This window comes from Rana temporaria, chromosome 3 (genome assembly GCF_905171775.1).
Source record: "Rana temporaria chromosome 3, aRanTem1.1, whole genome shotgun sequence".
Taxonomy (NCBI): Eukaryota; Metazoa; Chordata; class Amphibia; order Anura; family Ranidae; genus Rana; species Rana temporaria.
This window is the reverse complement of record NC_053491.1, coordinates 186052768-186067008: the sequence shown is the minus strand read 5'-3', so window position 1 is coordinate 186067008 and position 14241 is coordinate 186052768. Positions and strand designations below refer to the sequence as shown.

General features: G+C 42.7%; 1 protein-coding gene across 5 annotated transcripts in view; it reads right to left on the bottom strand.

Moving 5' to 3' along the window:
- The window catches only part of OSBPL8 (oxysterol binding protein like 8), a 356358-nt gene that overhangs the window by 33889 nt on the left and 308228 nt on the right, over window positions 1–14241 (bottom strand). For all 5 annotated transcript variants that reach the window (XM_040343960.1, XM_040343961.1, XM_040343963.1 and 2 more), the window contains 3 exons: window positions 13411–13595; window positions 2624–2705; window positions 1100–1198 (listed from right to left, as the gene is read on the bottom strand). In XM_040343960.1, coding sequence (XP_040199894.1) covers window positions 1100–1198; window positions 2624–2705; window positions 13411–13595 — 366 coding nt within the window. The remainder of the gene's footprint in view (window positions 1–1099; window positions 1199–2623; window positions 2706–13410; window positions 13596–14241) is intronic.

Below are 14241 nucleotides of genomic sequence, written 5' to 3'. Positions count from 1 at the left end.
AGTGGTGTCAGAGGGAGTACACCCATTAGCAGATGCTTGACATTGTAGGCAGATAGATGCCTTTGTGCACCATAAGTGCGGGTGCAGATCTATTTTGTTTTCAACCTGTACAACTAAATGACAGTCTGATGAGAGAAGCCAGAGCTGTCCGTGGCTGAAAACATGTCACAGTGACTTGGAGGATGTGTGAATGAAGGCCTAAACTAGGTTCACAATAACCTGTGTTTTACTGTGGAGACTAGCGTCAATGTCCGCTCTGGAAGGGAACAGCGTGATGCATTATTCAGTGCATCATACTGCTTGTTATATTTTTCAACTTTATTTGAAGTGTCACATAGTGTAAATTCATTCTGGTCACTGTACAGCAGTGTGATATGTGCTTATCGCCACACTGTTCTTTTTGCATTGCTTCCTTTGTGTGAAATCCCTGGTGTTCCTGCCAGTCCCTCTGCTTTGCTATTAACAGGAGAGCACAGTGTGGTCAGTTCTCTCGCTACGCTCTCCTCCAATGATCTGACTTGTCCTGACACGGCTTTCCTGCACAGACTTTCACTGGGAAGCTAAGTGTGCTGTTGCTTCCCCCCCCCCCGTTCGTATGCAGCTAAGAACAGAGAGAATGTCATCACTTATAAAAAAAGGAAAATGGGTATTTATAATGTTTTGGACATCTACACAAAAATGTTTTGCCTTTCATTTATTTTTTAAACTGAATGGGCCGTTTTACGAGGTGATCATTTACAAGCACTTAAAATTTTGAAAAAAAAATGTGTAGTTTCTTATTTTATGTACTTTACTCCTAAAACAGGGTAATTTAGATGGGTAGAGCAGACGTGAGAGTAGGAAGCTCTTGGTGGATCAGGTATTTAGATGCATTTTAAATGGGCATAATAATTATTAAAAATGACAGCTCCCTTTGGGTGCTTTTCATCTTATAGTATCACTAAAGGAGGCTGTTAACCATTTTCTGCCAGTTCTGATGTATTTGTATATTAAATGTTGTATATGATGCAAAGTTTTTATGCCCGTAATATTAAATCCCAATGGTCAGCAAATATTATATACAAGGCAAAACAATAGCTTCTGGCAAAGTTGTCCATACCTGCTCAGCAATGTAATAGGTCTTGCTACTGGTTTTTGGATGGATCCACAAGCAGCGGAAGGTTTCCCCAAGAATAGGATTATAAGGTTTTTTCAGACCCTTAAGAAGGAAATAAAAAAAAAAAACATTTAAACACGTGCAGTTATATACATTGGAAAAGCGTAATACACACAGAGGATTGTTCTACTAAGGCATTACTTCACTCTGAATGAAAAGCAGACTACAATTTTTAGAAGGAGATGTTCTAACTGCTGTTTAATTAATAACACCAACGTAAATTACATTAATGGACTAAGCTGAACTTTTTATAATAAACCCCTGAAATGGTTTTATGATACAGACATTCGTGTTCAGCAGTGTTTTACATTAAAGAATTAACTTTTACCTGGACTTTACCTATAAAATTATCAAAATTATGTAGTGGAAGAAAAACAAATTTTTCAGTGTTGCTTATACCCTGCTTTTCAAATTTGCTTTTATACTCAATAGGAAGAAAATCCTTTGACAGAAAGAGTGGTAAACTAAAACAAATGGTGCAATTTTTCTGAAATGCTCTTGCTAAGTGCTGCTTTATACAGTCCAATATTTCTTCTTAGAAAAGGTTTTTTATAAAATTAAAAATCAAATGGAGGGAAGGATGCAAGGGTCATTCAATTGTCTAGAGTCAAAGTTTTATAGACTTCAAAGTGGCAACTGGAAAAATTATTTGTTTCATATTTTTCCAATTTCTTGAGTATGCCACAGAAGCCAAACAAAACTCCGCTCCTGAAGTCACTAGCTGTCCTGGCCTCTCCGAACAAAATTATTAATTGGTGATACTGCCCATAGGAGAAAACCAATCAGCTTCCAGGTTTTTTTTTTGGTCAAAGCTTATTTGAACAAGCTGAAGTTAGAAGCCATTTGGCTACCATGCACAGCTGCACCAGACTTCGCACTCTCCAGTTTTAGTAGCTCAACCAGTGTGGTGTCCAGTGAAAAGAGGATATTGTGTCCACTCTCCGCTATAACTAGACCCCTAAGTGCCGGTTCACACAGGGGCAACCCAACTTCAGCGCGATTGGAGCAACTTACAACGCGACCTAAAGTTGCCTCCAGGACAGGCGACTTTGGCTGTGGCTAATCACAGAATAATCAGCTCTGTGGGAAGGATGGGTTTGCCTGAGTAAAACTATTTTCTCTTCCTGTAAAGTCGCTTCAGTTAAGACAGTGATCCGACTTTGGAGGCAACTTCCCATGAAATCAATGGGTACAAGTCGCCTTGAAGTAGTACAGGAACCTTTTCTGAAGTCGGAGCGACTTCAGTAGTGTACATTAAGACGGATCTCATTCACTTCAATGGAATTTATCATTCTGCGCGACTTGGGGCGACACAAGTCGGATCCCAAGTGTGAACCGGCACTTACTGTAAGAGACAACCATGTAGAATTTTCACAGGCTAACTTTTAAAGGACATAAAAAAAATAAAATAAACGTCCCAGCATGGAAATATCTTATCAAATCCTATACATTTTACACCAATCAAACCTTTGGCTTTTTGTAGAATCCTGACAGATACCACTTCACAACTTTCTGCATCCGGCTGTAGGGATTTTCTTCTAGAGCCGCCCTGGTAACAAAAAGAAAAATCCATTTGATATATCAAGTCTTTACAGGTTTCAGTGGTAGAAAAAAATACCCACTTACTACAAACTTGTCATGGGAACACCAAAAAATACTTGGATTTGATGTTAATGGATTTATAGATTTCTTAAGAAATGTAATGTTTTTTTTTTTATTTACTGTGCACAGTTTTTTTTAAAGTGTATGGAAAGGCACATAATTTATTTTAGTTTTGGTAAGGGCTTAGACTGCCTATCAGGTTTACCGTCTGTGTCCCTGTGGGGTCCTCCTAAAGGTTTCTCACATCATTAGCCTGGCCATAAAGGATTCTGCTAAAGACAAAGTAGATCTGGGCACTTTGTTAAATACTACTTGTCCCTGTTCTCTAAAACTGAGACATCAAATCAAGAGTCAAGGAGGTATACACTTATCTTGGGCAGTGGCACTGTATTTGCTTCACCTAGCCTGCAGATGTTTGATATTTATAGTTTGAATAACAACCTGGTACTTTTTAAAGGTCGTGTTATGAGACATCACAGTACGGTAAATTTGTACAGAGACTGTACTGTTTCATTAATGATTACTCAATTCAAAATTATGATATGTATACTTCCTTGTTGAGTCCCTAAACAGATTTTTTATTTTTTTTTAAATAAAAAAAAATTACTAGAAAAGATTGTCTCTTCTTTCATAGTATTTATTTGCCTATCTATAACACAATTTAAAAAGTTAATACTTTTTCTAGAACTAGTGAACTTTCAGTAGAATTCTAGGTAAATTACATACACTTTTGACAAATGATCATTTCAGCATGTAGCCTAACAGGGTTGCAACATATGCAATACAAAAATAACAATACAGTATATAAAGTTTTTTCATGTAAGAGTTACAATATAACCACCGTCAATAGAAAAAGCTAAGGGGGTCCACATATGGCTCAAACTTTGAAAGTGATGTGGCAAATTTAAAGTATGGATTATAAAGGCCAAATAGACATTGGGCTGTGTAGAAATTATGCTACATGAGAACAAGACTTTCTCATCTGCTCATTATCGCACACTTGCCAATTGTAACTTTTCATATGAAAAAAAAAGGTGGAAATTGCTAACTGTAAATACTGCACATTTACCAGTCAAGCTAAGCTGGAAGACTTCAATGGTCCCAGTAAGTTGTGTGAGGAGATAGACAGATGTCACATAACCAATTGTTTTCACTGAGACTATTGCCTATAGAGGCCTTAGGACTTGCTTACCTTGGTGTTAATATTATATTTCTGACAGATTTGTAAAGTGGTTTTGAAGGATCTGAAAAGAAGGGTTTCAATTTTGAAGTAGACCACATGTGTGAATTTCAACTTCTGCCATGCTTTGCTTTGCATATTTAGACATGCAGAAGTCCTATTTTGCTGCTTTTTATTGCTTTACATTTTTTTTCTGAATCTGTCACCTCTATAAACCCAATCATGTTACTGATCTGCTGCCAATTAACCTAATTAGTTGCAAAACGGTCTCCCTCCTCTCTTCCTTGTTAGTACCACTTTGCCAGCTTTTTGTTGCCCTGTCTCAACTTTGAGACGTGTTGCTGCCAATTTCAAAATTACCTTTTTTTCCCTGAAAATTATATTTTCTCAGTTTGAACATTTGAGATGTTTTTCTATTTTCTATTGTGAATACAATATGGGTTTATGAGATTTGCAAACCATTGCATTCTGTTTTTATGTAGATTTTACACAGTGTCCCAACCTTTTTGGAATTGGCAAAGGCCCCCGCTTGTTTGGCCAGTGCATTACAACTGCTGTCTAGCTAAAACTGTATATTGAGGTACCTTAATTCTTTAGGAAAAGCAAAATATGCATCACAAATATCTTAGCTTTCCTGACGCATTCATGGCAGCACACACTGGGTTGTGACTCCGCCCCCACAACCTGACAGGATTGGTTAGCTATAAATTTGAAGGGGAGACGCCCCGCACCATTCTCTTTTTTTATCCTCACCTGACAGATTGGACGAACAAGCAAGAAGCATGCCTCTTACCGCAGATCGCCCCAGCAGGTTCAGCCTCTCCTGTTTGGAAGTCCCTCCTGTACAGTCTCTAAATGAGCTTTATGGTGGGAACCCCGTTCTGGTGGTCTCAGGGGCTCTGAAATTATACTGGCATCTGTAGCAAGCTTTAACCACTTAAGCCCCGGACCAATATGCAGCCTAAAGACCCAAGGTGTTTTTACAGTTCGGGACTGCGTCGCTTTAACAGACAATTGCGCGGTCGTGCGACGTGGCTCCCAAACAAAATTGGCGTCCTTTTTTCCCCACAAATAGAGCTTTCTTTTGGTGGTATTTGATCACATCTGCGGTTTTTAGTTTTTGCGCTATAAACAAAAATAGAGCGACAATTTTGAAAAAAAAGCAATATTTTTTACTTTTTGCTGTAATAAATATCCCCCAAAAACATATATAAAAACATTTTTTTTCCTCAGTTTAGGCCGATACGTATTCTTCTACCTATTTTTAGTAAAAAAAATCGCAATAAGCGTTTATCGATTGGTTTGCGCAAAATTTATAGTGTTTACAAAATAGGGGATAGTTTTATTGCATTTTTATTTTTTATTTTTTTTTTACTACTAATGGCGGCGATCAGCAATTTTTTTCGTGACTGCGACATTATGGCGGACACTTCGGACAATTTTGACACATTTTTGGGACCATTGTCATTTTCACAGCAAAAAATGCATTTAAATTGCATTCTTTATTGTGAAAATGACAGTTGCAGTTTGGGAGTTAACCACAGGTGGCGCTGTAGGAGTTAGGGTGCACCTAGTATGTGTTTACAACTGTTTGGGGGTGTGGCTGTAGGAATGACGTCATCGATCGTGTCTTCCCTATAAAGGGAATGACGCGATCGATGCGCCGCCATAGTGAAGGACGGGGAAGCCGTGTTTACACACGGCTCTCCTCGTTCTTCAGCTCCGGGGAGCGATCGCGACGGAGCGGCTATAAACAAATAGCCGCGCCGTGGTCCCGGATCGCTCCCCGAGCGGACCCGACCGCCGCATGTAGCGGGGGGGGTCCCGATCGGACCCCCCACCCGCTAATAGGCGAGGACGTACCTATACGCCCATGTGCCTGTACGTGCCATATTGTGGACGTATATGTACATGCGGTGGTCGGGAACTGGTTAAAGAAGCTTCAAATCTCGCAGTGGCCCCCACTTTCGCTCTGTCTTTCCTTCCAGTGCAGTGTGTGCTTCCACAAAGGTATTTGTATCATTACATTTGCCACCTAAGGTTAGTCTGTTTTGTACCTTTGCCTGCCTGTTTTTTTTTTCTCAGCTCTGCTGAGCCCTGTGGTTCCTCTGACACCCCATACTCTCGGGGTCACCGCCGCGTACCCCTCAGTGCTCTCCGCATGCACGCAGCTCAGTGATGATACCGCCGGTCTCCTCTGCCCTCTTCCAAATGGCGGCGCCGTTTAAAAAAAAAAAAAAAAAAGGAAACAGTCCTATCGCTCTGTAGTTCTGGCTGCAGTCCTGCTGCTCTGCTCTACTCAGAGTGAAGATTGCACCAGGTGTGTGCAGGCTCGTCCCAGTTCAGCCTGGGCCAATTGATTACACAAAAAAAAAAAAAAAAAGAAATAGGAACAAATAGGATAGAAGATATAATACATTTATATATTAATTTATAACATATTATAGGAGAAAGTATATCCATAATTAAACAATTAATATAATCCAAAAAATAAAAAATAAAATAAGGATAGATATATGTATATAAATCATTATATTTAATAAATAGAAATGTTGGGGGGGGGACATATTGTAATGTTTTCCCTTCTCTCTTTTTTCCCACCTTTCCGGGCTGAGTCCCTGCTATCCTCATGGGGGCCACTGCCCTCGCAGACCACCATCAGCTGACCAGGTATAGAGGCCGTCCAGAATGTGGTAAGTAGAGAAGAGACAAAAAAGAGAGCTTGGCCACTGACGCTACAGTTTTGGTAGCCCTCGGGTCAAAAGACGCAAGTTTGCGGCACAGAGGGAGATTCTAGCCATGCTTCCGGCAGAAGGCGCAAGGCATAGCCGCTCGCGTCACAGCCACTCCTGTCATAGTCGGTCCCACCGCAGACGATTACCTTCATCCCAGATGGAGCTATCTTACCCGCACCACAGCAAATGTTTGCCAAATATGCGGGGCGCCAGCCTTGCCAGGGGAATTGGCCTGCCGCTCGTGCTTCATTGAAGAAACCAAGAATTCGGAGGCCAGAGTATATACTGAGCTCCTAGGAGAATCGCACAGGGATCAATTGTGGGCGATCCTTCCCCAAGCACATCGCTCAGCACCCGGCCGTTACGCCAGGCTGCAAAAACCCTCTCTAAGAATGAGGAGTGTGAGCAGGCGTCGGACTGTCTCTTCTTTAGTTGAACCATTTGCCCATTCAGTCGAGGAAGCGATCGGCTGGGAAGGGGTTATGGCAGAACCTCTGAAGGTTCAGAAATATTTCCTGGTGCTGAAAAGGGGGTCCTGAATCATTTCCCTTCATCAAAGAGCTGGAAAACCTCATAAAGGATGAGTGGGGGAGATCGCATAAGCGGCCCAGTATGAGCAACAAGTTTGCAGATTGTACCCCTTGTGGGAGTCTAGGATCAATTCTTTGATCAATGCAACTACGGTCGATTCATCTTTAATGCGACTCGCTAGAGACGTTTCTCTACCGATTGAAGATGCAGTTACCATCCGGGACGTTCTTGATCGTGAAATCAATATAGAACTGAAGGAAGCCTGCTCCACGACAGGAGACGCTAGTAGGCCGGCTATCACCACGGCGGCAGTCGCTAAAACTATCGCTGCATGGGCGGCTAATGTTGAGAATTCCATTCTAGAAGGAGCCGACCAGGGGAAGATATTCTCCTCCCTGCAGGGAAATTAAGTTGGCTTACGGCTCCTGAGGGGGCGACTTCATGACTGGGAAGAGCCTTATGGCTGAGACCCTGGATAGCGGAGACAGCATCAAAATCTACTGGTGCAAAACTCCATATGGCGGCTCAAGTGTATTTGGCACAAAGATGGACTTGGCCATCTCCAAGGTTACCGGGGGAAAATCCGGGCTGATTCCCTCCGATAGGAGACCAGAGCCCCAGAAGGGCCCCGCTTACAGACGCGATCTTCCTGTCAAGTACAGGGATGCTAGATCCTACCGTCCCGGCAGGAAATTTAGGAGGGACTGGAAGACTCGACCCTCCTTCATGTATTTACAGTAAGCCAAGGCTATCACAGCCGGGGAACAGCAGAAGTCCTTTTTGAGGGTCCGTCTGCCCACCCAGCTCAGGTGGGCACCAGACTCAAGAGATTCGCTCGGATATGGGCAACTCGTATAACAGATTCATGGACACTATCCTCTATCAAGACCGGTCACAATTGGAAATTCATGGGCACATTGCCAGGGAACACATTCCAGCCTACCAAGTACCTCCGCACCAGAAAGGGAGGGGGTTTTATTCCCCTTTATTTCTGGTACAAAAAAAAAAAAAAACAGGGGATCTACGTCCAGTCCTGGACCTAAAGAGGTTCAACAGACGATCAAAATAGAGGCCCTCAGATTGGAAAAGCCTTCAGTCCATTTTGTTGACAGTGGACGTGGGAGACTGGATGCTATCTCCTAGATTTTTCGGACGTTTACCTTCACGTCCCGATCATCCCGCCTTCCAGAGGTCCCTTCGGTTCTCAATCTATCAATCTCATTTCCAATTTTGGTGCCCCCCATTCGGCATCGCCTCAGCACCCAGAGCATTCAGCAAGTCAGGGTGTTCCTAGGGGCAGAATAATATACCAGGTTGTACCGGGTGCAACTCCCTCAAGAGAGGCTGAAGCCCTTACTCCAGAAGGTACAGAATCTGCTATCATCCAGACGTCTACTGTCAGAGCCTGCCTCAGTACCCGGGGGTCCATGTCAGCATCCATACCTTTGATACAGTGGCCCCTGTGACACATGCAAGTCTTACAGAACTCCTTTCTCAGGCAGTGGAATGGAACGTCAATACTCCAAACCATTCACATCCCGAACTGGGTAAAGCAATTAGTATGGTGGTGGACACACCCGTCCAACCTCAGGGAGTCCATTCCAATAGTTCCCCCAAGTCCAGAAGTAGTAACATCGGACGCCAGCCAGGGGGGATGGGGTCCACACTATCTAGACCAGGTAGCCCAAGGACAGTGGCACTTTCGGGCTCAGGGCATAGTGTCAAATATTTTAGAGCTCAGAGCAGCTTTTCAGGCTCTCCTGGCCGTTGCGCCTCTTCTAGAGGGGAAGAGTGTCCTGATCAGGATGGACAACAAGTAGCGGTGTCATGTATCCAGATACAGGGGGGCATCAGGAGTCGCACGCTTCAAGAGGAAGTTTGCCAATATTGGAAAGGGCACAAGTGCACCTGTTGGATCTATGGGCAGTGTACGTCCCGGCAACACAGAATTCGTTGGCCAACTACCTAAGCTGAGAGACACTTTCAAACAACGAATGGTCCCTGAACCAACAGGTATTCTCCATTCTTACGAAAACTTGTGGAATACCAGAAGTCAACCTAGCGGCCACGCCAAAGAACTCCAAGTGTCAGAGGTTCCTGTCCAGAGCCCACTTTCCATCAGCCGAAGGGACAAACTGCCTGGCTCTTCCATGGAGCTTCGAGCTGGGGTACATTTTTCTTCCAACTTCTCGGATTACAAGATTCCTGTCCCGACTTCGGAGGTCCTCAGCCACGGTTATTGTACTAATACCGTTCCGACCGAGGAGGCCATGGTTTACGACCCTGCTACAACTAGGTACGCGGCCTCCAATACATCTTCCAGTAACCTGGGATCTCATACATCAGAGGCAATTCTTCCATCCAGCCCAGAGAAGCTGCATTTGCCAGCTTGGAAGTTGAGAGGGCTAGGTTAGGGGAACTAGGATACTCTCAGGAGGTAATATCAACCTTATTACAAGCTCTAAGGAGCTCCACTGATGTCACCTATACTAGGATCTGGGAGAGGTTCGTGTCGTCGCAGCAAAGAGATTGGAATCCCATCTCAAATTCTTGAATTTCTTTAGTCAGGGCTTAACAAGGGCCCGGGCCCGGGTACCCTGAAGGTGCAAGTATCCGCCCTTTCAGCCATGATGTGTACTAGATGGGCTCTTCATCATCCGGTCACTCTGTTCCTCAGGGCCTGCGTAAGATCAGACCACCTAGGAGGCCAGCCTTTCCAACAGGGGATCTCTGTGTAGTACTTGAGGCCCTGTCCAATCCACCCTTTTCTCCATTCAACTTAGTCTCACCGTGGAACCTAGCTCTGAAGATGGCTTCCCGTATTGCGATCACCTCAGCTAAGAGGACGTCGGAGATACAAGCACTTATGGCTACGGAACCCCTATTTAGTGTTCTCCCCTGACAGAGTGGTTCTGAAGCCCTCAGACCATTTTTATCCAAGGGTAACTTCCTCATTTCATTATAACCAGGACATCGTCCTTCCATCTTTTACTAATGAGAGGGGCGAGTCCCATGCCTAGGATGTCAAACCTACCATCTCCAGTTACTTCACAGCTACATCTTAGGAAGACGGATTCTGTCTTAATTATCCCACACGGGAGCAGACGAGGTCAGCCAGCTACCTCCCGTACCATTACCTCTTGGTTGTTCGTGCTATCGCGGAGACCTATTCCATCCAGCAACTTACGACTCCTAAAGAGCATTAGGGCTCATTCGACAGGGGCAGTGGCCACTTCTTGGGCAGCATATTGCGGGATTTTACCGGAAACCATAGGCAGAGCAGCAACTTGGTCTTCCCAACACATCTTCATTTCTCACTACAGAGTGGATTCTGCTCTCCTGGCTACCGTCGACTTTGGCAGATCTGTTCTTAGAGCCAATTCCTCAGCGCTATAGAGAATAAATATTACTGTTTTCTTGCACCCTCCCGACTGGCGAGTTATTTCCCAGTGTGTGCTGCCATGAATGCGTCAGGAAAACGGAAAATTGTATACTCACCTTTCCGTAATTTTCCTTTCCTGACGCATCTTCATGGCAGCACACAGATGCCCGCCCTGCTGTTTTATGATGATATATACAGAGAATGGTGCGGGGCGTCTCCCCTTCAAATTTATAGCTAACCAATCCTGTCAGGTTGTGGGGGCGGAGTCACAACCCAGTGTGTGCTGCCATGAAGATGCGTCAGGAAAGGAAAATTACGGAAAGGTGAGTATACAATTTTCCGTTTTCTTAGCAGACTACACTGACATAATTTTTTCTTTACCACGTGTTTACATCCCGACATAGTGGAGAGCTGTGCTTAGCTGCCACATATGTACAGACTTTAAATGACAGTACTATAAGTGTTATGGTACTGTGTATCAGCTGCACAGAGAACAACAAGATGGGTAATTTGGCATGTGAAGAAAAATACACAAGATAATTATTATGGTGATAATATGTTGTTTTGTAAAGCTCCCTATCATTTTCTTGCCAAGACCAGTTTAACACAGACAGTGCACACATTTCTACCATATGTAGCTCTTTCTGAGAAGACAAGAACAAGAACCAAAGCTACAGTTACATATCACAATATTTACAATTGATAGGATTCCACTTTAAATGATAGCTCTCCCTATTTATATCCATACAGTTTAATCCTCCTGGGCAACATGTAGGACTTACAGACAGGTTCAAACCCCACTAGGACTCGATCACCATGGTGTTTGCATGCTCCCATTATGTCTGCATGATTTTTTTCTGGGTGCTCTGGTTTCGTTATACAGCAAACACATACTAATTGTCCTAGTTTTTGTTTATTTGCATATGACTGAGACAAAGAAGTGATATTGTAAGCTCATCTGAGGGCAGAAACTAAAGTGATTACAGATATATAAAAAAATGTAAATAAGGTAGATGATGTACTGTAACATGCCCATGGGACATTTTATTACACAGTAACAAAAAGTCCTGGGCAGAGACATAAGAAAGAACCTTATACTGGTACTTTTGTAGACACTTTGTATATAACATTACAAGCCAGTAACAAAAACTCTGGAATGTATGGAAACAAAATTTATTGCAGTCCTCATACTGCATACTGATACTCCTTTAAGAAACTACAGACAAAAGGAAGAATCCTGTCATTCACCATCTCTGCAGGTTATCTTGGCTCCAGGATTTACCTTTAAAGCCGCCCATAGATGGATCAAAATGTATCCAGTTCAGCAGGAACGGGCAAATTTTGATCCATCTATGGCCATTCCTGCTTGACAGAAGTAAATATGTCCAATGGAACTTGTGGAAAACATTTGTCAGTCGGTGGTTTTCAGCCAATCAGCTTGGTGTAGGAGTCGTCCCACTGTCAGAACACAATGGCACAGCAAGAACGACTCCTCCATCCATCTATCAGCAGCTGATCAGTGTATTCTGACAGCAGAGGAGTCCTGCTGTCAGAATACAACGGAAGAGCAAAAAGGATTCCTCCATCCATTTTTCATGTGATTAGCCTGCTACAACTATAAGCTGTAACCAATCACGTTTCCCTAATTTTGTACCGGTTCCTGCCACTATGTCCTTGTTAAATGTTTTATAAACATTATTTTTTACTCTATACTTGGAGAAATTTGCTCCTAAATGTACCCACTGCATAGTAATCATGTACTAGCACTGAATTCACAGCTACCAGATAAACTGCAGGCTCAGTGCTGCTTAAAATGCTTTGGTGTACACAAGGGGTCCATTCATAAAACATTAGTTGGACAAATGTCACACACACTTGTACAGGCTGCATGCATTTTTGCTGTAATATCTGTAAAATGTTGATTGTCAGCCCCATCTGGCAGCCAAAATGCAATATTGTTTTCTGAAATACCTCAATGAGAAAATATACCCCATGTCGGCCACTATATTGAAGAAATGAATCTATTACAGATAATATTTGTGACATTCATCCAACTAATGTTTTCTACATAGATCCCAAAGTGTCACACATAGGGAGAGATTTACATCTCTTCATAGTAACCAATCAGCTTCCATGTTGTATTGTCAAAGCTTAATTGGATAAGCTGAAATTAGAAGCTGACTGGCTTCTATGCTCCAGTTATTTCAACCTGCATAATATAATGTAGTCATAATAAAGCTGTATCATTTTTTACTTTTATTTGTTGTCTTTTTACCTTATCTTTGGAGGTATATGTAACGTCCCAATATATAACTTTGCTCTTTCTTTTGTTACTATGGGGAGAATACCTCCTAAAGATGTGATGTGTTAAATGTAAACACCACTCCCCTATTATCAATTTAGTATACAGCTTTAGTAAATCTCCCCCAACTTAGTCAACAACTTTACTATGAAGTAAAAATTTCAAACAAGTGACAGTTGAATGAATGAATAAATAGTAAACTAGGGAAGACTGTGCTTTGTAAAACACTGTCCAGAAAAGCATTATAATAAAAGATATGATGAGACCCCAGTGATTACATGCTATATCGTGGGTGCTTAACCTGTGGCCCTCCAGCTGTTGTGGAACTACAAGTCCCATCATGCCTTTGGGAGTCATGCTTGTAACTGTGAGCGGCTTGCAATGCTTCATGGGACTTGTAGTTCTGCAACAGCTGGAAGGTCACAGGCTGAGCACCCATGTGCTAGATGCTCTATAGTTCCAAGAACTGCCTTGTTCTATTTCATTAACACCGACTGATAGAAATGACCAAAGTTCACTCACTCAGACAGAAAGTCAGCATGATAGTAATAGTCTGAGAGCTTGTCCAGGAATGAACGGGGTTCCAGTATGAAGGTGGGAAGCACCACTTTGGACAGGTCCATTCCCGGCCGCACCTGCTTCAGTAATGTCCAGATCAAACTTTTGTGCTCTTCTGAAACAGTCTCAGTCTGTGATGCTTCACCAGCCTTGAAAAAAATAAATAAATTGAAAATGAAAAGGTCTACAAAAGAACAATGGTACCACTCATGCAGCTTATTTACAAAATAACACGCATCTTTGCTTGCCTCACAACATGCACATATTTGGTATGAAAACAAAGAAAACTGATTACCACCAAATACTAAAAAATTGTCGTTTTGTAAGTATAATGAGGGGAATTTACTAAGCATCGGGAGTAGATGTACATGGCAATCAATCTGTTTAAATGCACCTTAATTTTTTCTCCTTTAAATAAGCTCCCATGGTATAAACTACCAGGTAGTAGATTTTCTGCTGGTCTGGGGATGGGTATACTGCAGAGTCACAGTATGTACCCACCGTTGGGGGATCAAGATTGTTGTGAAAGACTAACAGCTGTACAAGTGGGGCTTCTCTAAACAATACAGGAACAATCCCGATGAGAAGGAAGTTGATATTACATTACAGTGGTCTAGTCTTTTCAAGAGAATAAAAATGTCTGGCAAGAGGTGTTATAACACAGTAAAGCAGAAGTAGGCAATCTCGGCCCTCCAGCTGTGGTGAAACTACAAATTCCATCATGTCTCTGCCTCTGCGATTGATAGGGTCTTGCAATGTCTCATGGGACTTGTAGTTTCAGAACAGCTGGAGGGC